General features: G+C 41.5%; 1 protein-coding gene across 1 annotated transcript in view; it reads left to right on the forward strand.

The window, feature by feature from the left end:
- Nucleotides 1-19,137, forward strand: part of LOC140467439 (uncharacterized) — a 63,679-nt gene extending 44,542 nt beyond the window's left edge. The window contains exons 5-9 of the mRNA XM_072563792.1: nucleotides 1,927-2,095; nucleotides 3,606-4,138; nucleotides 8,131-8,186; nucleotides 11,876-11,927; nucleotides 15,169-19,137. Of these exons, the coding sequence (XP_072419893.1) occupies nucleotides 1,927-2,095; nucleotides 3,606-4,138; nucleotides 8,131-8,186; nucleotides 11,876-11,903 (786 nt within the window). The 3' untranslated portion in view covers nucleotides 11,904-11,927; nucleotides 15,169-19,137. The remainder of the gene's footprint in view (nucleotides 1-1,926; nucleotides 2,096-3,605; nucleotides 4,139-8,130; nucleotides 8,187-11,875; nucleotides 11,928-15,168) is intronic.
- Nucleotides 19,138-24,717: the final 5,580 nt, after the last annotated feature.

Here is a 24,717-nt window from a genome sequence, read left to right on the forward strand (position 1 = left end):
CTCATTTGCAGTTAAGTATCAATTGCATTGCTGCATTTTCCTCCCGAAAGGACATTAATGAGATTTTCTAGTAAATGATGCTGGTAAGTTACATGGTTTCAGGAGACTTGCTTTTATTCAAGTTTCATTGCAGGGTGGCACGGTGGCACAGTGCTGCCTCACAGTGCCAGAGACCCGGGTTCAATTCCCGCCTCAGGCAACTGACTGTGTGGAGTTTGCACGTTCTCCCCGTGGCTGCGTGGGTTTCCTCTGAGTGCTCCAGTTTCCTCCCACAGTCCAAAGATGTGCAGGTCAGGTGAATTGGCCACGCTAAATTGCCCGTAGTGTTAGGCGAAGGGGTAAATGTAAGGGTGTGGGTGGGTTGCGGGTCGGTGTGGACTTGTTGGGCTGAAGGGCCTGTTTCCACACTGTAATGTAATCTAATCTAAAAGAAATTTCAGCAAATACTGTATCTCAAAATATTGTCACTGAAAGAAACCAGTCTTCATTTACATTTTAATAAATTGTTAGTGAACTGCTGACATCTAGGTTATTCCTTGGTTGTTTCTGTGACTGGTTTAATTGTTATCCATGATTATACTTTGTTATTGCTTTGTTACATTAAGTAAAATAGCAAAGTGAAACTTACATTTATCAATATATGTAAGCTGTAATGTAAGACATGTCGATGATCAGTAAAGTAAAGGGCTTGACTGATAAAAATGTTCATACTGCAGAACTGGTCAAGTAAAGATTTTGATATACTGAGAAATCAAAGTGAGGTGTAAAGACCCACAGTGGAAGATACCTCTAATGTACAACAATCTACAAGATAAAATACTACCATGACACAAAGATATTTGGTTAGATATCTGAGTTGCTGCATACACGTCTGGAATCTGCTCTTTAGGAAGGATATATTGACCTCGAAGGGAGTGTAATGTAGGTTTACCATATTTGCAACTTGGCTATCTAAAGTTAAATTATGAGGAGAGATTACATCAACTGCATTTCTATTTCCCACAGTCTTGAAGGTTAAAGAGCAATTTGATTTAAGTTCTAATGTTTTGAGAAAGAGATAAGGGAACGAAGCTAGAATGTTAGCTATAGCTCAGTCAGTCAAATTCTTGCCTCTGAACAGAATGGTCCTCGGTTTAGGACCCACCCTAAGGCTTGAGCACATAAAAACTGAGGGAGCATGAGCCAATCAGAGGTGCTTCAGGTGAGGCTTTAAACTGAGACCCTGAGTGAATGTACCAGATGCTGTGGCACTATTTCAGAGAAACACAGAGGAATTATCCCTACTGTCCTGCCAATATTTATCCCTCAGTCAGCTTCATTAAACAAGATAAGCAAATCATTATCACAATGTTAACTATACTTATAATTTTAAAACTTTTGGTGCAATACCGCCATTAGTCTGAGATGATGTCTGAACCAAAGTACCAGAACTAAGGGATTAAGTTTAAAACTTAGACCCACTTCTTTAAAGAGCAAAATTAGGAAATGCCTCTGTGCACAAAGATTGTTAATAAATTAGTACATTTTAAGCCTGTAATTGATAGATGTTTATTGACCAGGGTCAAATGGAGTTAGATCAAAGATCAGCTTTGCTCTCAATGACTCACAGCACAAATAGACTTTAGGAGCTGATGGAGAGAGAATTTGGAGGTTAGAGGTGAGAGGTTAATCTATCGTTTGGCATCCTAGTTTTCCCTTTAGTTTCTGTCAGTGAATGCGAGAGTTGCACAAAAGCTGAAATAATTGAGCAGCTTGAAGTGCTGGAATTATACCAAATGATCAATTTAGCTATCATTCTTTGGAAAGTGTCCAATATAAATTTGTTTAACTGAACTTTGTTTATGTTTACTATAAAATATACATTGGGATTTGGAGGATGCGTTGTTTAAAAATTGGAATTAAACACTTCCTTGTTTTGTTTTACAGAACTCCCATCAATGCTCGAAACCAGATACGAAGGTTGTTACTGGGTGTAAAAGTGATCTGTTTGCTTACTTCCATGCTATCTTGAGTCACTATATATACATATTTGACCAGTGCAACCCAGTAAAACAAGCCACAGAGCAGTCAGAGGGCTATCTTTCCTTCCTGAAAGGTAACTGGGATTCTTCTTAATTTCATGGCTCTAGAGAATTCATTACACTTCCTTTGAAAAACTAACTATAATCCCTAATACCTAGACTTTCCACATATCCTTGTGGCTTTCATCCTCGTTCTTAAACTTGTCTGCTGTGTGCCTTTATTTCCAAAGTTTAATAACTCCTAGATTTACTTCAAAAGCACGAACTTCTGTTTATCTCAATTCCATATCTGCCTGCTTCTTTACTTCCTTCGAAGTTTAATTGTGAACTTTGTACATTTTCTGTGTAGTCTTCCTTCCGAAATGTGGCACACTTGAGCAGAATCTTCTGCCGAGACAATCTCCCCTCTTATATAATGTTCTGTATTAACTTCCAATATTACATAATATGGCCAAATACAGGTTTATGGTGTTAGTTTGTAGATTGGCTAGGAGTGATGCAACAGGCTTAAGGGCTAAGTGGAAAGATAGTGGTGAAGTGATAATGTCACTGGATTATTCATCTAGAGACTCCATCTCTGGAGATGTGAGTTCAAAACTCAACATTGTAGCTGGTGGGATTTAATTTTATTTATTAAATCTGGAATATAGAGTTGATGTCAGTAATGGTGACCATGACAGCTGTCATCAATTGTTGTTTTAAAAATAAATTCCATAAAAGCTCTAAAGGGAAGGAAACCTACTTTGCTTACCTGGCCTACACGTGACTCCAGACCCACAGCAAAGTGATGGACTTTTAACTGCCCTCTAAAATGTCCCCACAAGCCACTCAGATCGATAGCAATTATGAATGGGTAACAAATGCTGGCCTTGCCAACAACACCCACATGCGGTAAAATAACAAAGGGATAAAGGTCCCCATCTCTTCAATTGTACATGGTCCAGTCTCTACAATATTGTCCTTTATCGTGTTATCTACTGAACTCTGCTATTCTCTCCAGCTCCCAATCTTTATGGCCACCATCTCACCAACATTATTTCCTTTTTGTTAATGTTTGTTGAAATTGGGACAGTTAGTATCCTTTCTAGTGATTTTAACCATGGTCTATACATTTATTGTACTGTTCCTCTGTGGATGATGTCCTGCGAAGGGCTGATTACAGGGATGAGCCAATTAGACAGAAAAGAATCTTTAAAGCAGCTCAAGAAAGTGGACAAATATCTTAAAGAAAACATTCTTCCAAGTAATTAATGTACTCAACTTTAGTGGTTAGCACTGCTGCCTCACACCGCCAGAAACCCGGGTTCGATTCCCGCCTCAGGCGACTGACTGTGTGGAGTTTGCACATTCTCCCCGTGTCTGCGTGGGTCTCCTCTGGGTGCTCCGGTTTCCTCCCACACTCCAAAGACGTGCAGGTCAGGTGAATTGGCCATGCTAAATTGCCCGTAGTGTGAGGCGAAGGGGTAAATGTTGGGGAAATGGATCTGGGTGGGTTGCGCTTTGGTGGGTCGGTTTGGACTTGTTGGGCTGAAGGGCCTGTTTCCACACTGTAAGTAATCTAATCTAATCAATTTATTCCCACAGCCTCTGAGATCTCCATTGCTTCAAACTGTTGCCTGATTGACCTGCACAATGGATCACATTCAAGCTATCTTAACAGAGACTCTCCCACAAAATCTTTGTATAATGTCAGCACACTAGAGCCTTTCTGCTCCTTGTCGTCTCCTATACAGAGTGTAACGGGTTACAAGCTTATTCCCAGCACAGAAGCAACGTCTGCAGTGACCAACGTACTCACAGAAGACAAAAGCACTGTTGTTAAAAAGGATGCCTTGTTTGGCAGCACGACTGATGACCCACATCACAGCACTGGCAATTTAATGCAAACAGAGGTTAATAATGGTGGAAGTACTGTACCTAATGTGCTGCCTGCATCAAACTCTGCTGTATCTCCTTCACAGACTCTCAGTAAACCTACTGATGCTGCAGGAAAAGCTAGTCTACATGAAGACAAGCAGCACACAAACACCCACTTATTTCAATATCTATTCATAGGAACTGCTGTTGCACTGGTTCTCACACTCTCTGCACTCGTTCATTCGCACTTCAAGATAAAGGTAAGAAGTTGTTCTCTTCACTTCTTAATCTGACATGACTCCCATGTTCCATCTTAAGCTTCTATTGGGTTTCATTTAGTCACTGAGAAAAGAACTAATAACTCAGGGGAGCTGAATTTGCCTTTCAGAACGTGGAGCAAAAACCAAAGCTGGGAGAGACACATTTGATGGTATTTAATAGCAGGTTGAAAGTATGGGGAAATGGGGGGAGGGGAATGTTCCACTGGCCAGTGAGGGGTGTGGTGGAATATAGACTTCCATGTCGATGAAAATCAACTGAAGCCAAGGAGAAATGAATGGAACATATTGGAAGTTCAAATGATGTCCACTCCGAGTGAAGATTTCCAGTCTACATTTTCTAGATGCCCTGAGGGTACTGTAAATGTGAAGTCTGAATCACTCCACCAGCTGTCTGCTAGTCCTTGCTACTTCTGTGGGGGTGTCTTTATTTATTATTGTCATGGGATGTGGAAGTCACTGGCAAGAGCAGTGTTTGTTCCTTCATCCCTAATTGCCCTTGCTTTTCTAGGTCATTTCAGATGGTTAAGTGTCAATCACATTGCTGTGAGTCTGTGGGCCAGGCCAAGTAAGGATGGTAGATATCCTTCATAGAACACCATTAGTGAACCAGATGGATTTCTACAGCAGTGAATCATCATTTCATGGTCACAAATTAGAAGACTAAGTTTCAAGTTCAGATTCTTGTTAATTGAATTGAGCTTCCATCAGCTGTCAATATGGGATTTGAACCATTTCCCCAGTGCATCAGCCTGGGCCTACTGGATTACTTGTCCAATGCCATAACCACAATGCCACAATAGGTGGTGGGGGATTGTGATATACCTGGTCAAAAGGTGCAAAAATGCTCCATAAATAACAGAAATAGACTTGTTTGATATCATTTATGTCCTAACAATGGTGGACAGCAAGGTCATCTATTCATCCTAGTTACCCAGTGTCACTGTGGAGAGTAAAGAGGATCATATCAAATGAAAAAGACAGCTCAGCTAATCCTTGAGCAGTTGTTTGCATAGGCTTACATGTGGTTAATGTAACTTAGTTCTTCACTCTCTATGTTATAGGGCAGTGTCCTTGCTCACTGGCCTATATTGGGTCTCATTCTCCTATCATCTCAAATATAAAATGATTCTCATGACCTTGCCCCCCCATAACCCCTTTCAGTCCTAAAATCCCCACCTGAATTCCCATGCCCTGAATCTACCTGCTTATGAGTGCTCCCTTTGTTCCACCAACACCCACTGCACCTTGGACAGCACATTGTTGAATCTGCTCCATAATCCCTTTGACCTCTCCATCTCCTGCTCCACTGATAAGATCATCCTTAAACCCATCACTCAGCCATGTTATTGGTCACCCCTCCTAAAGCGCTTTAAAAAGGCAAGTTACTCTTAGGTTTCTGTAGGGATCTGATCTGGGACCAGTTTAGTTGGTCTGAATTCAAAACAGTATGTGTAGAAGGAAGTGAGGGCTATAGAAAATCTGATGTCATCATTGGCTACAGTCTGCTCTCTTTTTTGTTGCTCCTCTTTGGGTGGAGTGTGGCCCACTTGCACAGACTGAAAAAGCAAGTTCATGACTCACAAAAACATCAGTCAGCCAGCAGGTCCTGCACTGTGCTAGAGTTTCCATAGCAAACACAAAGCAAGTCATGTTTTGACAAGCAAGACAGTGAGATTGAGGGCAGAGTCTACATCTGCAGTCACACCTCAGGGTACCTCAAGCCTATCAATCTTGTTCCCTTAACTCCCTAGCAACAATTTCTCAGCTTCCAGACATTCCACAGCGTTCTGTAACGATCCACTGGTTGGAATAGGATAGTGTAATACCTGCTTGACTGCTCACAAATGATGCTGTCACTGCTGGCTTGCATAGTCTTCCAGTTCAGATTAAAATTCTCCATAGCCTCTGTGGTCCTGCCTCTCCTTATCTCGGTAACCACCTCAAGCTTCACAGCCTTCTGCTCACTTGCATGTTCCCAATTTCCACTGTCCTGTTGTCGGCAGCTTGTCATCAACTGTCTTAAATGATAACTTCATCAGCTAGGATGAAATGGTAGAGCAGACAGGATGGGCCCAATGGTGTATTCTGCTCCTATATTTTATGGCTGTCTGGAAATTCCTTTCCAAGCATTCCCAGCTCTATCTCCTCCAGTACAGTGTATAAAGCAGTCTGATATAGTTTGGAATGTTACCCTGGCATAACCTTAAGATATCCTTGCCAACAAACAGACCTTCTGAATGCACAGTATCCAACTGTTTCAGTACAGTCAGGCATGTGCAGAGCTGCTTTTTTCACAGTAACATTATTTGAATTTACCCAAAATAAAGATAAAGAGGCTGAATGTGGATAAATGAAAAATGATGGGGAAGCCGAGGTTGTATATGATTGTGTGTTTCAAAGCATTTTCTAGACTGATGAACTATAACAGGGCACTGCTCGACAAAGGGGAGGGGTAGAATGTCATGTTACTCATACTGGTGTTTGGGCTAATCCTCTGGAGGTATGAGGTCAAATTCCATTGCAGTTGGACAATTTTGATTCCATTCAAAGAAAGCTGATAGTATTGGTGGTGAATGTGAAGCTAGTAGATTATTGTGAAAAACATTATTTCATTCAAAGTGCCCTTTAGGGAAAGAAACCTGCTGTTATTACTTGTCCTACAAAATGACTCCCAACCCTGAATAACTTGGCTGACTCTGACTGCCAAGCTAGCCACTTAGTTGCATTCAAAAAAGTGGCTCACCGCCATTTTCTCAAGCAATATTAGAGTTGGGTAGACCCAGCCAGAGAACAAGTGAAGAAAGTGGTTTAATTCTGTTTCACTAACTTGTCAGTGATATTAGTGAGGGGAGATGGTACTGTAATGTCAAAGTCACTAGGCTAATCATGTAGACGCTGAGGGAACATGGGTTCAGGTCCCACGACAGCAGTGTGTGGAATTTAAATTCAATGAAAACCAAAAGTTTATAAAATCCTGAGGGGCATACATAAGGGTCTTTTCCCTAGGATGGGGAGTTCATAACTAGGAGGTATATTTTTAAAGTGAGAGGTGAAAGACTTAAAAAGGACACAAAGGCAACTTTTTTTACACTGCAAGAGGTTCATGTGTGGAATGAACTGCCAGAAAAAGTGGTGGATGCAGGTACAGCTGCAGTATTTAAAAGGCATTTGGATAACTTCATGACTCGGAAAGGTTTGAAGCGATATGGGCCAAGTGCAGACAGGTGGGAGTAGTTTAGTTTGGGACATGGTCAGCATTGGGTGGGTGGACCTTAGGTTCTGTTTCTGTGCTGTATGACTCTATAGCAATCAGGAATTGAAAGCTCGCCTCAGTAGTGGTGACCATGATGAGTATCATCAATTGCCACTACTCTCCTTTTGGGCAAGTGCCATCCTTACGAGGTCTGGCCTACGTGTAACTCCAGACCCACTGCAATGACTCGGCCATTTCATTTATCAGAAGGGCAATTAAGGATGGGCAACAGATGCTGATCTTGCCAATGGCACCCACATTCCACAGAAGTATAAAGAAAAGTAGTTCATTATTGTCTGTGACATAACAGGAGACTGGCTTACTGATGAGCTCACCTTTATACAGTATCTTGTACTCCTCCACATTCATGAAAAGCATCAAAGGTGTGCAGTTCAATTTGTTGCTTTCAGAATTTCTCTCAGGAATTTGTGTTTCTTGGATTCTGGGACAGTATTTTGGTCAGGGCTGTCATCATTAATGCCATGCTGACTACTACCCTTGTCAGGAATGGACATTAGCAACAGGATTGATGGGGTCACCATGGTCAGATGGTTAATGGAATACTGTACTTAAACTGGAACCATGCCATGCCATCTGTAGAATTCTGCTGGCTGAGAAAGGTTATGTGAGAGTGAAGAGAAATGACAGGAAGGGTTAGGAGAAAATTATCTCGGTGCCACCTCTGGACTTAACGTGATCTGGTTTCTATTTGTTACAGAGGCTGAAGCAAAGATTGTGGAATAAAGACTTGGAAGACCACGACACAGAAACCAGGTAAAATTTGACAAAATTTAAAATTCTGTAGTTTCCTTAAAATATATCACATGCTTCTCCTTCCTCCTGCTTATGAGAAAGCAAACTGGTCACTCTTTCCTTTCTGTAAGCAGAACACAGAGACGAGGAGTCAACTCCCTCTCCCTATTGGCACCATCTTCTCATCAGTTACTTCTCAGTCCCCTTCCTCCATGTTTCTGCCTCATTAGCAGTGACCACACCTCATGAGCCAGCTACCTTTGATACGCTTATCTCTATCTGAACCCTCTTGCTTGCGTGTCAGTGGAATAGGAGGATTTTACATAATAGCTAACTTTGTTTGCAGTCACACTTTTGACTCCCCCTAGGTAGGTCATCGCAAGGGCTGGTGGTGCAGTGGGTAGTGTTCCCACCTCTCAGGCAGAAGGTCCAGGTTCAAGTCTCATCCCATAACTTGACAGCCAAGGATGTGGGCATGTTCATAACATGGCCAAACAGGTCAATGGTCAGCTTGCAAAAGCTTCTAACATATACTTAAGAGAGATTTCTGGTCACCCATGTGATGTAACAAACATTGGAACGTCACATCACCATTCATTGCTCCACAATATGATGTGCATGTAAAAGTGTATTGTAATGTGGACTGTAACATAATGCTATCACTTACATATGTGATTAGTCAATTGATCCATTTTTGGGAGATTGTGTGTTTGTGTGTGTGTGTGTGTGTGTGTGTGTGTGTGTCAGACATCTGTGGCACATCTATCCACATGCTAGTGTCAAGTGAAAGGAATTTGTGCGACAGAGCAAGAGGCTATAAACCCTCCAGAATATCACATAGTTTCTTTGGTTAGTGAGACAACCAAGCTGAAAGGTCAAGGGCTGTGGCACAAGATATATAGATGTTGAAAACAATTAGCAGAATAGGCAATGTCAGATTTATTAGATTGTAAAAGGATGTAAAGTCTGAAAGGTGTCCAGATGAGAATGGTTAGGATTAGGAGTTACAAGTTTAACTTGTAATACATGGATAAGAGATCTAGTATCTATTTATATCTCTGTACTTCAACAACTCTGCCACTCTTCAGTAATCATGCAGTTTTAAAATATTTCATGATTTCAATGCTTCATGTATAGTGTTCAGCCTGTACATTGAGTACTGCATGACATGTAACGTCATAACAACAGGCAAAGTGGCTGTACAGGTTGAATGTGAATTCTTAATGCAGTTTATCTTTAGCATAAAAACAGTGGCTCAGTGGTTAGCACTACAACCTCACATCACTAGGGACCAGGGCTCGATTCCAACCCCGAGCGACTGGCTGTATGGAGTTTGCATGTTCTTCCAGTGTCTGAGTTGGTTTCCTCCCAAAGTCCAAAGATGTGCAAGTTAGATGGGTTGACCAAGATAAATTACCCATTGTGTTCAGGGGTGTGTACATTAGCCATGGGAATACAAGGTTATAGGGTGGGGGATTGATCTGAGTGGTCGGGTTGGTGTGGAATTGTTGGGCTGAATGGCCTGTTTTCATACTGTGGAGATTCTATTCCAAATTAAACTTTGGTGTGACATGAAATTCTCATTAAGTGTTGTGAAAAATATAATAGTCCCCTTGTCCAATTTGAAACCTACATTTTTGTTTAATAACTGGGCAAAAATTAATGAAAAGTTACAACAAACAAGGTCCTGTTGGAGGTTGCAGGCTTGAATTCCCTTCTATGATGAGCAACATGGAGGGGAATTTACAAGTAGTGGTGTTCCCTTGCATTCCAAGCCCATGTCCTTCCAGTTGTTAGGGATTAAAAGTTTGAGAGGCACTGTTAAAGGATGCTTAGCAAATTCTTGCAGTGCATCTTGTGGATAGGACACATTGCAAACATGACTGCACTGATAGTAGCTGGAGTGAATGTTGAAGGTGCTAGACACTGTGCCAATCAAGCATCTGTTTTGTCCTGTATGCTGCCAAGCTGCTTGAATGTTTATGGAGCTGCACAAATCTAGACAAGTCGGGAGCATTCCTTCACCCTCTTGACTTGTGCCTTGTAGAAGGTGAACAGGTTTTGGAGAGTGAGGAGGTGAAATTAGTCACTGCAGAACACCAAGCCTCTGATTTTTCTTGTAGTCATGTGTGGATAGTCCAGTTCAGTTTCTTGTCAATAGTAGTGCCTCTACCTCAGAATTGATGATGCAGATGAGGTCATCGGTGCCGTGGATCATCCCCAATCATGACTTATACTGTAGATATTACTCTGAATCGACCTTACCATTTAGCCAAATAAGCTAATCAACTTTGGCAGAAATATTTCCCTACAGTAGAACTGATGATTTCATATAGTTGCACAACCTTAATCTGCTGTCCAAACAGCAACACAGCAAGCCCGTGTAAACAACAATTCATAGTTCATAAACACAAGCCTGTTTATTTTTAAGTTGGTAATTCCTCACCATCACACCGCAAACAAAATGATCATTGCAAATGTGACTTCGCTCAAAATACATGAGCATGGATAGAGGATTAGCTAATTAATAGAAAACTAATAGTTGAAATAAAGGGGACATTTTCAGGATGATAACCTGTAATTAGCGAAGTACCAGAGGGATCAGTGCTGGGGCCGCAATTACTTACAAGATAAATGACTTGGTTTAGGAAAGTGAATGTACTATAGCCAAGTTTGCTGTTAACACTAAACTAATTGGAAGGTAACTGGTGCAGATAACACATAGACTCTGCAGTGGGACACAGGCAGGTTAAGTGAGTGGGCAAAACAGCAGATGGAATATCATCTGTGTAAATGTGAGGTTATGTACTTTGACAGGAAGAATAGAGGATCTGGACATTATTTAAATCAAGAGTTCTCGTCCATGAATCACATAAAACTAGCATCCAATTTAAGGGGGTAATAGGGAAAGAAAATGGAATGTTTACCTTTATTTCAAACAGAATGGAGTATAAATGTAGAAAAAATAATCAGGGCACTAGTGAGCTAGAATACTGAGAATAGTTTTAGGCTCCTTATCTAAGGAAAAATATATAAGCATAAGAGGGAATCCAGAGCAGGTTCACAAAGCTGATATGGAAATAGTCAGACTGCCTTTTGAGGAGATGTTGAGTAGATTAGACCTGTACTCATTGGAATATAGAAAAACGGGACAATTTTATTGAAACATTCTGAGGGCAGATGTGGAAAGGAAGAGTCTTGTTGGAGAGTATAGGACTGGAGGGTATAATCTCAGAAGAACGAGTACACATTATTTTCTCTCAGAATGTTGTGAATCTATGGAATTCTTTACCGCAGAAGTCTGACGAATAACAAGGATCTTTTCCCCAGGGTAGGTGAGTTCAAAACTAGGGAATATATTTTTAAGGTGAGAGGAGAAAGGTTTAAAAAGGAAGAGGGGCAACATTTTTATATGGAGAGTTGTTCATGTGTGGAATGAACTGCTAGAGGAAGTGATGGTTGCAGGAGCTGTTACAAAGTTTGAAAGACATTAGGGTAAGTACATGAATAGGAAAAGTTTTGAGGGATATGGACCAAGTGCAGGCAAGTGGGACTAGTTCGGTTTACAAACATAGTTGGATGGAAGGGTCTCTTTGCATGCTGTCTTACTCTATATGTTATCAAATGGCAAATTGGTTAAGATTTGGCACTCAACAGCTCTAAGTATTGCTGAGGCTGTCCACCAATATCCTGCAATTTTCTCATTGCAGCACAAGTTTCCTGACAACAGAAATCTAAGGGTGATAAAGGAGCGGGAGAACGGTAAGTCTAAACTGTATTTCCCAATGCATGTAATTGTCCAGTGGGTGGAGATGTATATACAAGTCACCATTCTGCTGTTGGCAGGTTTAGTGTCACACACTGTCACACTGTTTAATTGGCTCAAGTTTTATCCCACACTCTCGCCAGTGCTGCAACTGTTCTAATGTGGCAGTGACATCGGGCTGCGAAAAGACATTTTCTGACTGTCCTTTGGTTGAGATGTTAACCCAAGGCTCAGTCTTCCCTCTCAGGTTAATATAAAGGGTGTTATCACAAAGAAGAAAATGTGGCTTCTGCCCACTGTCCCTGCCGGTATTTTTCCCATCACCCATGTTGCAAAAGAGATGATCAAATCATAAATGCATCGCTGCTTCAGGGTGTTTGCAAAATGCAAGTTGGCTCCTGTGCTTCAGCAGCAATCTTAGCTCAATGATTTATTCTATTTCTAAGCATTCTATTAGTTTGTAAACAAATTTACCTTTTGGTGTGGCATAGAGCTGTGCAGAATCATGAAGGAGCTTTGTCATGCGCCGGCTATTCATCTGAAAAAAGTAACAGTTTGTCCCAATTTCCCATTGTTTCCCCAGAACTCTGCATTATTTTTTTCTTTCAAATTATATCCAATTCCATTAGAAAATTAACATTAAATCTGCTTCTGCTATCCTCCAGCATACATTGAGATCCAATTGAGATGATCGAGTAAAAATGTCCCCACATCTGATTTCAACCCAATGGTATATTTCTGTCAGGGTGAAAGGGAAGGCTGGTAGGTATAGGGAATGCTGGATGACTAAAGAAATTGAGGGTTTGGTTAAGAAAAAGAAGGAAGCATATTTCAGGTGTAGACAGGATAGATTGAGTGAATCCTTAGAAGAGTAAAAAGAAAGTAGGAGTATACTTAAGAGGGAAATCAGGAGGGCAAAACGGGGACATGAGATAGCTTTGGCAAATAGAATTCAGGAGAATCCAAAGGGGTTTTACAAATATATTAAGGACAAAAGGGTAACTAGGGAGAGAATAGGGCCCCTCAAAGATCAGCAAGGCGGCCTTTGTGTGGAGCCACAGAAAATGGGGAGATACTAAATGAATATTTTGCATCAGTATTTGCTGTGGAAAAGGATAGGAAGGTATAGACAATACGGAAATAGATGGTGACATCTTGCAAAATGTCCAGATTACAAAGGAGGAAGCGCTGGATGTCTTGAAACGGTTAAAGGTGGATAAATCCCCAGGACCTGATCAGAACTCTGTGGGAAGCTAGAGAAGTGATTGCTGGGCCACTTGCTGAGATATTTGTATCGTCGATAGTCACAGGTGAGGTGCCGGAAGTCTGGAGGTTGGCAAACGTGGTGCCACTGTTTAAGAAGGGTGGTAAAGACAAGCCAGGGAACTATAGGCCGGTGAGCCTGACCTCGGTGGTGGGCAAGTTGTTGGAGGGAATCCTGAGGGACAACATGTACATGTATTTGGAAAGGCAAGGACTGATTTGGGTTAGTCAACATGGCTTTGTGCGTGGGAAATCATGTCTCACAAACTTGATTGAGTTTTATGAAGAAGTAACAAAGAAGATTGATGAGGTTGAGCAGTAGATGTGCTCTATATGGACTTCAGTAAGGCGTTCGACAAGGTTCCCCGGGAGACTGATTAGCAAGGTTAGATCTCATGGAATACAGGGAGAACCAGCCATTTGGATACAGAACTGGCCCAAAGTTAGAAGACAGAGGATGGTGGTGGAAGGTTGTTTTTCAGACTGGAGGCCTGTGACCAGTGGAGTGCCACACGGATCGGTGCTGGGTCCTCTACTTTTTGTCATTGACATAAATGATTTGGATGCGAAAATAAGAGGTACAGTTAGTAAGTTTGCAGATGACACCAAAATTGGAGATGTAGTGGACAGTGAAGAGGGTTACCTCAGATTACAACAGGATCTGGACCAGATGGGCCAATGGGCTGAGAAGTGACAGATGGAGTTTAATTCAGATAAATGCGAGTTGCTGCATTTTGGGAAAACAAATCTTAGCAGGACTTATACACTTAATGGTAAGGTCCTATGGAGTGTTGCTGAACAAAGAGACCTTGGAGTGCAGGTTCATAGCTCCTTGAAAGTGGGGTCACAGGTAGATAGGATAGTGAAGAAGGCGTTTAGTATGCTTTCCTTCATTGGTCAGAGTATTGAGTACAGGAGTTGGGAGGTCATGTTGCAGCTGTACAGGACATTGGTTAGGCCTCTGTTGGGATATTGCATGCAATTCTGGTCTCCTTCCTATCAAAAAGATGTTGTGAAACTTGAAAGGGTTCAGAAAAGATTTACAAGGATGTTGCCAGGGTTGGAGGATCTGAGCTACAGGGAGAGGCTGAACAGGCTGGGGCTGTTTTCCCTGGAATGTCGGAGGCTGAGGGGTGAACGTATAGAGGTTTACAAAATTATGAGGGGCATGGATAGGATAAATAGACAAAGTCTTTTCCCTGGGGTCAGGGAGTCCAGAACTAGAGGGCGTAGGTTTAGGGTGAGAGGGGAAAGATATAAAAGAGACCTATGGGGCAACTTTTTCACACAGAGGGTGGTACATGTATGGAATGAGCTGCCAGAGGTTGTGGTGGAGGCTGGTACAATTGCAACATTTAAGAAGCATTTGGATGGGTGTATGAATAGGAAGGGTTTGGAGGGATATGGGCTGGGTGCTGGCAGGTGGGACTAGATTGGGTTGGGATATCTGGTCGGCATGGACGGGTTAGACCGAAGGGTCTGTTTCCATGCTGTACATCTCAATGACTCAATGACAACACTAGCTTTATTGAGTCAGGACCAAGCTCCTCTCTTAGAAGCAGGCTCCAAGTTCTTGCAAATGGTCATGACAGTGAGGCCTCTACCATTTTAAAGTTGGGATGGGGGTGTAGACATCGATCAGAAATGCTTCAGGACCCCTAAAGAAATCCTATGCATGCTGCAGTTTTGCACACAGCCATGAGGATAGTCCTTAAGAATTTTTCTCATTGTATTTTGCAAATAGATGGGAACAAGAGAAGACCTTTCAGCCCCTTGAATCTTCTCCATTGTTCATACAGTGCATCAACTCCATTCACCCTGCTTAGCTCCATACCCCTTCATACATCTAGCTAGCAGAGTAGAAATGAACTGATGGCAAGGTCTCACAAGTATGTTGAGAATAAATGCAACAGTTATTTGTTTTTAGTGTCTTACTCCCTGCAGATGGTAATGTTCTTGTCTTGTTTCTTGCAGCTTTGTGAACACCATGGGCTTCCATGAAGCAACAAATGGTTTTTCTTCATACATTAATGCAGCTGGAAATCCCCTCAAATTTCCCCAAAATGTTCAGTGAGACCTGAAGTGACTGTGAATATTGTGCTGGAAACTGGCTGCAGCAAACTTGGCTGCACACCAAGCAGTTAGAGCACTGGAATTAACAGTGGTGAAAAGACAAACAATATAAGATCCCTGCAGCAAACAAAGAGGCTTTATATTTTATGTGACATCAGCAGCTGGGCAGTACTGGCAGCATGATGAGCAGTTTTGTGTTTGTTTTTACAGAGAAAGAGTGTGAGCCAAATAATTTCACCCAACTTGCCCCATACCTGGTTGCTTCAAGTTAATCGAGGGGAGTGTGAGCTACAACAGCCCTTCAAGACTTTCTGCAAACAATTGCTTCCTGATGAGAAATTATTTTTATATCTACAAAAGAGAAACTGCATAAAGAGTAGGATAGTAGCCAAAGCAGGTGTTACTGATTAGAGTCTTCAAACATTACCAATATTCATCGAGCTTATAAACTGGCATCACCAAGTCACATCAAATTAACAATCTGTGGTCACCACAGCTTCACTGAGTCAACTTGATGCAATATCACTGTTGATTTATTAATCCATTAACACTTGGTCCTTGTATAGCTTCTAATCCAATGGAATCACAGATCACTGGATTACTGTCGCACTAACAAACCAATACCATAAAGACATCAAGAGACTCGCCTGAAATCTGTAAATCATAACTCTGCTTCAACTCTGTTATAACTTCTTCCAGCTATGAGAATTCTGTTGATAAAGAAATTTTGTTTAGTTTGTTGGTCCCTGATAGCACTGACAATGTTGGAAACTTGAGATGAATAGATTTTTAAAATCATTTCCACAGTGTCCATGGAAAAATGTGATTTCAGAATAACTTTGTTCAAATGAAATTTAGTGTACTGCCGTCAAGCTTCCTTGACTAATGTGTGGACATACGATGTTGAATTTTCACCAATTTCATTGGAAAATTGATGTGCTTCCATTTTCTCAGCACTTTTTTTTTACGCAATCAGTAATTGTTCATTATTTGTCCATTTTTCTTTCATTATTTTAGGGATTTTGTTCCATTGCTCAAATGGTTTTCTTCAGTATTATCAATTGCCACTAATTATTAATGTCAAAATCTTAATCCATGCCTTTATCAAGTCCAAGCTTCCAAAACTGCTTCTCCTCCATTATGTATCCCTCCAACTCCCTCAAGCAGCCACATGTATGAGTTCCTTGGCCTCTATCATAAGAGGTCATGGGCCATTCAGCCCCTCAATCCTATTCCATTATGCAGTGGTGAGTACTTTCAACTGATGACTGTAGATTTCACTTCTAATGCCTCTTTTCCCTCTGCTGGCAGGCCCCAGGAGGCATGACTTGCTTCTCTGGTACAGTTTGGATCCTTGTTCTCTCTGTTCCACTGTCATTTCCATAGATGCTCAAACAAAAAAAAAAATCAAACCACATTTCTATAGCCATTTTGGTACTCCACGGAAGATTTCATGAAACAAAATCTGTCAAATCTGTCAAATATTAGAATAGGTGACCCAAGGTTTTGGAACACAGGTATCTTAGAGGATTACAGGGTTTGAGGAAGCTATAGAGCTAGGGAAGAGAATGGCCATAAATAGTGCTGGCAGACACTAGATGTACAGGAACTGGTGAGATTGCACCTTAACTTCTTTCCTTAAATAATTTTTATTAGATTAGATTCCCTACAGTGTGGGAACAGGCCCTTCAGCCCAACAAGTCCACACCGACCCTCCAAAGAGTAACCCACCCAGACCTATTTCCCTCTGACTAACGCACCTAACTTATGGGCAATTTAGCATGGCCAATTCACCTGACCTGCACATCTTTGTGTGCTGTGGGGGGAAACTCGAGCGCCCAGGGGAAACCCACACAGACACAGGGAGAATGTCTCCACACAGACAGTCGCCTAACGCTGGAATCGAACCTGGAGTTGTGAGGCAGCAGTGCTAACCACTGAGCCACCGTGCCAACAAGGAAAGAGTTTAGGGGAAGTTCACTTGGCTGATTCCAAGTATAGAGAGGCTGTCTTATGAGGAAAGGTTGAGTAGGCTGCGCTTATACTCTGAGTTTGGATGAATGAGAGGTAATGTTATTGAAACTTGTAAAACTCTGAAAAGATTTGACTGGATCGACACTGAGATACTGTTTCCTGTCATGGTGGAATCTCAAACTAGGGGACACAGATTAAATATTAGGAGTCTCCTGTTTAAGAGGAAGAATTGCTTCTCTCAGATAGTCTTGTCTTTAGAATTCTCTTCCAGAGTGAGCAGTGGAGGCTAGGTCATTGAATATATTCAAGGCTGAGGTAGACAGAAGGGTCAAGCATTCGGGTTACAGTCAGGTCAGTTATGAATCTGTTGAATAATGGAGCATGTTTGAGGGCCCAAATGGCCTTTTACTGCTCCTGTTTCTAATGATTAAAACGAAAATGATGATATCTTGACAAGCAGGGAGGATAAGTAAATGGGATTTGGTGCAAGTAGAGTATGGACAGACTTGGCAATGAAGAGGATTTGGGATTTCTTAAAAAAATGTTTTCTGATCTCTTTACTGTCCCACTATTGAGTTACTTTTAAAAAACAAAAAGACCTCTCTTTAACTTTGTTATCAACCGCCTTCTCAATTTCTGTTTTCTCCTTCTCCCTCTTGCTTTCAGTTCTTTTTTTACTCTATGCTGCATTGCTTTTTGAGGTATTGCTCTTTGTATTCAGAATTCTGTAGCCATTGACTTTATTGTGAGCCATTTTCATCTATTTGAGCTTCCAAAAATGGTAATATTATCAACTGCACATTTGTCACAGTATTATTATACAGCAAAATAAAAATTTAATTGGGAAACAAATAGCACCAATCTGGGAATAATATAATTTGGGAAAGGAAGCCATGTAGCGGTGACAGGTTTGTTTTGTATTGATGCTGGAACAACATATCAGAATAGTTTAAATTATGTATTTGACACCATTAGCATACCAGAATGTAAGCTGAACTGAAGATGGGGTTGCCTACTCAGGTTTGACTTATTCCTTAAGTTGTCTTTCAATTGCCTTCAACCTGCCTGGTCAATCAACCCTTTTCTTGCCATCTCCTGTAACTAAAGGGAATTTCCAAAGGCTTTTTTTTTCAATTATTTTTCTCCCTAGCTGTCCTGGAGATTAATCTTTAATTCCTAGTAATGCTAGGGCAATGCTGGGAGTTTGGAAACCTGTAGATCTGTTGTGTTCTTCAAACACCAGGGGTAAGCTTTTTCATGTGCATGTAACCAAAACTGTATACCCAGTTTAAACAGCTTCTGTATTTTGCTGTACAAAGTGCGCATAGACAACCTTCTCCACTGAGTCTCTCTGGCTACGTGACCCAGAAAGAAGATTTGCAATACTTAAGCTGGCTCACTGATTGCATATCTTGCTGAGATGGATTCATAACACGAATAAATTTCCTAAATGTGGCTTTGCAACAGGTTCAACAAAGGGTTGTGGTGTTTTAATTTGAAGAAGAGAGCGTTGTGCACCTTTGATGTCGGCTGGAGCATGATGATGTAAGAAGCACATCAGTGAGGTTTACAGACATTCTCATGGAAGGCCATGGTGTTTTGCAAGCTGATTTAAGTCCAGCCTTCCAGCTAGGCTTTAAGTGTAACAACCATACTGCAAACGTGACATGCTGATGTACTTGATGCTTGGCTTCCTCTGAAACCTGACAGGTTTTGACAAGTTGGATGGTTTACCAGTGAAGTGTATCTGCCTTGATATTGTTTGATGTATTGTGTGTGTTTCACCTGATGAGGAGACATGACATGAGCTGGCCTTGTGTTGAAGGTTGCTTCTGCTTCTGTTTCTATATTGCATTCAAGGCACAGAGCATAGCAACTGCCTATTAAATGTACCAATTGCCATGTGGTTTGTCTTTTGTCTTATTCTTTCATGGTGTGTTGACAACCCCCAGGCTCTCCTGCCAACCGTTGGGAAGTTTAACTCTAAACACTATCCCGCAGTAAGGTGTACACTGCACAGTGTCTTGTCGATATTGTAGTATTCGGTATGCAGTTAAAGTCCACGTTTTGGTAATCTGGTGCCTAAGACATAATAATGCAACATTATTATGCTGTAAATCTCAAATGAAGCACAAACTCGTGAGGGGACTGGACAGAGATACCAGGAGGATGTTTCCTTGTGTAGGGGGATGCTAAAATTAGGGAACATTATGTTGAAATAAGAGCACCACCTTTTAAGTCAGAGATGTTTTTTCCCTCTCACAAGGTCTTTTATGGAATTTCCTTCCCCTTAAGATAATGGAGGCCTGGCCTTTGCATGTACTCATGTCGAGTTGATAAATTTCTGATGGACAAGGAAGTCAAGGGTAATGGGGTTTGGGGTCCAGAGAGAAAAGCAAAGCCAAGACAATCTTACAGAATAGTGGGGAGAAAGTAAGGACTGCAGATGTTGGAGATCAGAGTTGAAAATGTGTTGCTGGAAAAGCACAGCAGGTCAGGCAGCATCCAAGGAACAGGAGAATCGACGTTTCGGGCATAAGCCTGACCTTACAGAATAGTGGACCAGCCTTAAAAGCCTGAATGGCCTTTACATTCTCTTCTGCTCCTAAAATACCTGAAATCTGATAGAATCTGAAAAACAACCATGGAGCTGAAGCACTACTAATTTCTCGCTAGTCTTTACTCTGGCAGATCTGCTGGCTATTTTCAGCATTTTCCGACTGTGATATCAACCGGTCTGACTTTAGCAAAACTAAGGTTTTCTACAAGCAATCACAGACAATCTACAGATTCCACAAGTCCTACTTGAAAGGACTACATTGTACTCTGCTTATCATTTTCCTAATCAGTGCTTGATGTTCCATTACAGAGGTTCAAAGAATAGTTGTCATAATTTGAGTGTGGAGCTTAGTGTGACTGATTGGAAAACTAATGTGAATTCTTAAGCGAAGAAAAAGTGGCTGCAAATTGTTCCAAGGCGGTCACTTTTTGCAATGAAAATATTCAAGCTTCTCTCTCACAGAAAATTAATCAACTGTGTTCAAATAAAAAAAAACACATCATGTTGTGTGGTCTACCATCACCAAATGAACTGCAGAGATCCAAGAAAGGAGCCTGCCACCACCTTTTCAAGGGCAAGTTAGGGATAGATAATGCTGGTCCATCCAGTGATGCCCACTTCCCATAAAACAAATAAAATAAACTCATGCATATTTACCTATTGCCTATCGGCAGCAGTATGTGAAGTATAAAATAACAATGATGGTAGATCAGATTTCATTTCAAGGTTGTTTTGACATAGTTTTGCAGGATTGGAAATTTCCTATTCAACCTGTTCATGACACACCTCTGCTGTAGTTGGAACTTGAACTCAAGCCATCCAGGTCAGAGGTAGGGACACTACCACCGAACCCTCTTGCACAATTAGTTCAAACTGGCATGAAGATGAGAATGTGATCATGTTTCACCAATGTTATGTCAATGTTTTATCAAACAAAAATCTTGATAAGCCAAATTATTTTCAACTAAACTGTCACTGATGTAAAATCTAAACAAGTCATGACAGCACCAACACAGATGATCACTGAGGTAGTTAGATCTGATTGCTGTTGTGTAATAGTTGAATGAATGGGAGCCTTGATCAATAAGTCTAATGTAAAATAAGCTCACGCCTGTAATCAGATGACATTGCAGAAAGAAAAGGGACTAGTTTTTGTAAATTCTGCAGCGATCCATCTGATTTGCACTCTAGCTTCAACAGGAGATTCCACAGTAGCATTTTGAAAAAGAACAAGATGGAGGGAGATTGGGTGTCTCCCTTATAGCCAACATTCATCTCTCAGCCAGCAGAAAATCACAGAATCTGCTCAGTGCAGAAAGAAGCCATTTGGCCATCAAGTCTGCACTGACTGCCCCCAACCCCTGATCAATGAGACGGTAATTGTTATATGTGGGTTCTTGATGTGCACATAGAATCTGTTGCATTTCCTATTTTGCAACACTGCTGAAGTACTTTATTGATGTTGACATTCAGAAGCTGTGAAAGATGTTACATAACTGCAAGTCTTTGTATGGGAGGAATGAACATAGTAGGAATTCTACCTCTAGCAATGTTATATATAATAAACAGATTATTAACTTCCCTTTAAAGAGATTACTAAAAGAGTTCAGGGGCAATTTTCAATGTAATCCCACGCCTTTCACTCAATGTGAACAAGGCAGGTACTTAAAAACTAGGAGCAGGAATAGGGTATTCAGCCCTTTGGTATGATCCCATGGCCGATCCCATCTTAGCCTCAACTCCACATTCCTTCCCACTCTTCATAACCCTTCAACCCATTACTAAATCAAACATCTGTCCATCTCCACCCTCAATTTACTCAATGTCCTGGCATCCAATGCATTCAGGGGGAGTGAATTCCACAAATTCGCAACCCTCTGAGAGAAGTAACTCGACATGTTTTAAATCTGTCAACCCTTATCCTGAAACAATGACCTCTTCAACTAGATTGCCTCTCAACATCTACTTTGTCAATTTCCTTGAATTGGGGCAGCTCAGTGGTTAGCACTGCTGCCTCACAAATTCGATTCCAGCCTTGGGCGACTGTCTGTGTGGAGTTTGCACGTTCTCCCTGTGTCTGCGTGGGTTTCGTCCGGGTGCTCCAGTATCCTCCCACAGTCCAAAGATGTGCAGGTCAGGTGAATTGGCCATGCTAGATTGCCCATAGTGTTAGGTGCACTGGTCAGAGGGAAATGGGTCTGGGTGGGTGTCGGTGTGGACTGGTTGGGCTGAAGGACCTGTTTCCGCACTATAGGGAATCTAATCTAAAAATGAAGGGTCTGTTTCTGTGCTGTATGACCTCTATATACCTCAATTAGATTTCCTCTCATTCCTCTAAACTCTAAAGAGTTAACCTGTTCACCTTTCTTCATAAGGCAAACCCTTTATATCTGGAATCAATCTAGTGAACCTCCTCTGAGCTGTGTCCAAGGTAACTATGTCCCTTCTCAAGTTAGGGAACCAAAATATGATGCAAACCTCCAGGTCTTACTAATACCTTGTACAGTTTTCAATATCACTTGAAGAAGGATGCTGTTTAGATTAGATTACTTACAGTGTGGAAACAGGTCCTTCTGCCCAACAAGTCACCCACCCATACCCCTACCTAACACTACGGGTAATTTAGCATGGCCAATTCACCTGACCTGCACATCTTTCGACTGTGGGAGGAAACTGGAGCACCCGGAGGAAACCCACACAGACACGGGGAGAACATGCAAACTCCACACAGTCAGTCGCCTGAGGCGGGAATTGAACCCGGGTCTCTGGCGCTGTGAGGCAGCAGTGCTAACCACTGTGCCACCGTGCCGCTGTTCTTGAGGGAGTACAACAAAGGTTTACTAAGCTGATTCTGGGAATGGCGGGACTGACGTGTGCGGAAAGATTGACTAGGTTAGGATTATTTTTAATGGAATTCAAATGAATGGTGGGAGAATCTTATAGAGACTTATAAAATTCTAAGAGGACCAGATAGGGTAGATGCAGGGAGGTTGTTCCTGATGGTAGGTGTGTCCAGAACCAGAGGTCACAGTCTGAGGATTTGGGGTAGACCATTTAGGATGGAGATGAGGAGACATTCCTTCACCCAAAGAGTGGTGAGCCTGTGGGAATCATTACCACAGGAAGCATTTGATGCCAAAGTATTGAATGTATTCAAGAGGTGGCTAGATTTCACACTTGGGATGAATGGGACCAACGGTTATGGGGAGAAAGCAGGATTAAGCTATTGAGTTGGGAGATCAGGCATGATTGTAATGAATGGTGAAGCAGGCTCGAAGGGCTGAATGGCCTCCTTCTGCTCCAATCTTCTTTGTTTCTATGTTTTATATTCTGTTCCTTTAGCAATAAATGCCAAAATTCCATGAGTCTCCCTTTTCAACTGCTGTACCTGCATATCAGTTTTCTGCAATTCATGCACGAGTCAACTCAGATTATCAGGTCACAAGACAAAATTGGAAAGCCAATAGGTCAATGCTGAGTTAATTCTTAAAAAGCTAACTTGACTTTTTTCACCAAGGTATGATTTAAATGACAGCTTCTCCTGTGAGAGCCTCATTAGGATTTGCAAATCAGGATCCACAGTGGATGCACGTTGGTGGGGTTTCATTGAGCCAATTGGTTGTGCCAGTTTAAAAACCCCAATGAGTGGAACTCATCCTAAACTGGATAAACCAACAAAGGGGCAACAACAAAACCTCTCCAGCTAATTTATTTTTACTATTCTTCAGAGGTCATGGAAGCAACATTTACAGTGGTTCAAGAATGAAAGGTTTACATGGATTACATTTTCTGCTATTGCTGGAACTTTTAGTTCTAAAAGGTTACATTCATCTGTCCTGGACAGTTTGCAATTTAAATGAGAAGTCAACAAAGAGATCATGCAGTATAGTTGTTATTTCTAATTTGGTAGTTTATGAGTCAGCCTAAGCTGTGATATTTCTGTTCACAGTGAAGTTTGGTGTGTTGGTGCAATCATGTAATTAGTGCTTTTTTAAAATAAAAATGCATTCTTGGGATGTGTGTGCTGTTAACTAAGCCAGCATTTTATTACCCATTCTAACCACCCAGAAGGATGTGATGGTCACCTACCTTTGTCAACCACTGCAATCCTTGGGGTTTAAGGACAGTTTAAGGACTCACTGAGCTGGCGAAAGTGAGGACTGCAAATGCTGGAAAAGCACAGCCAGTCAGGCAGCATCCTCGGCTGTGGTGGGGTCTGCAGATGCTGCGGATGCTGCCCGACCTGCTGTGCTTTTCCAGCACCACACTCTCCATCACTGAGGTGGCGCACTGGAAATCAAGCCCCACTATTCCCAAAGTCATCATTAATGTGAAGAGATTTAGCTCAAAGTCCTCCGTTTACCTAACTGATGGGCTCAGGTTAAAAGGAAACAATCACTACATTCTTGTACTTTACAAGAAAATAATTGTTTATTATGAACACATTGTCTTTAATCAATGGCAATTAGTAAATATGAATTTGAACTACAACAGTCCAACTTAAATTTGTAAGTTCCCCTCTTCACAAACAGACAAACACACAAAGACATACAATACACAAAGACATACAACACACAAAGACAGACAACACACAAAGACATACAACACACGAAGACAGACAAACACACAATGACAGACCAACACACAAACACAGACAAACGCATAATGACAGACACACAAAGACATACAACACACAAAGAAGACAAACACACAATGACAGACCAACGCACAATGACAGACGCACAAAGACAGACAAACGCATAATGACAGACACACAAAGACATACAACACACAAAGAAGACAAACACACAATGACAGACCAACGCACAATGACAGACACACAAAGACATGCAACACACAAAGAAGACAAACACACAATGACAGACCAACACACAAAGACAGACAACACACAAAGA

This window comes from Chiloscyllium punctatum, chromosome 45 (assembly GCF_047496795.1).
Source record: "Chiloscyllium punctatum isolate Juve2018m chromosome 45, sChiPun1.3, whole genome shotgun sequence".
NCBI lineage: Eukaryota > Metazoa > Chordata > Chondrichthyes > Orectolobiformes > Hemiscylliidae > Chiloscyllium > Chiloscyllium punctatum.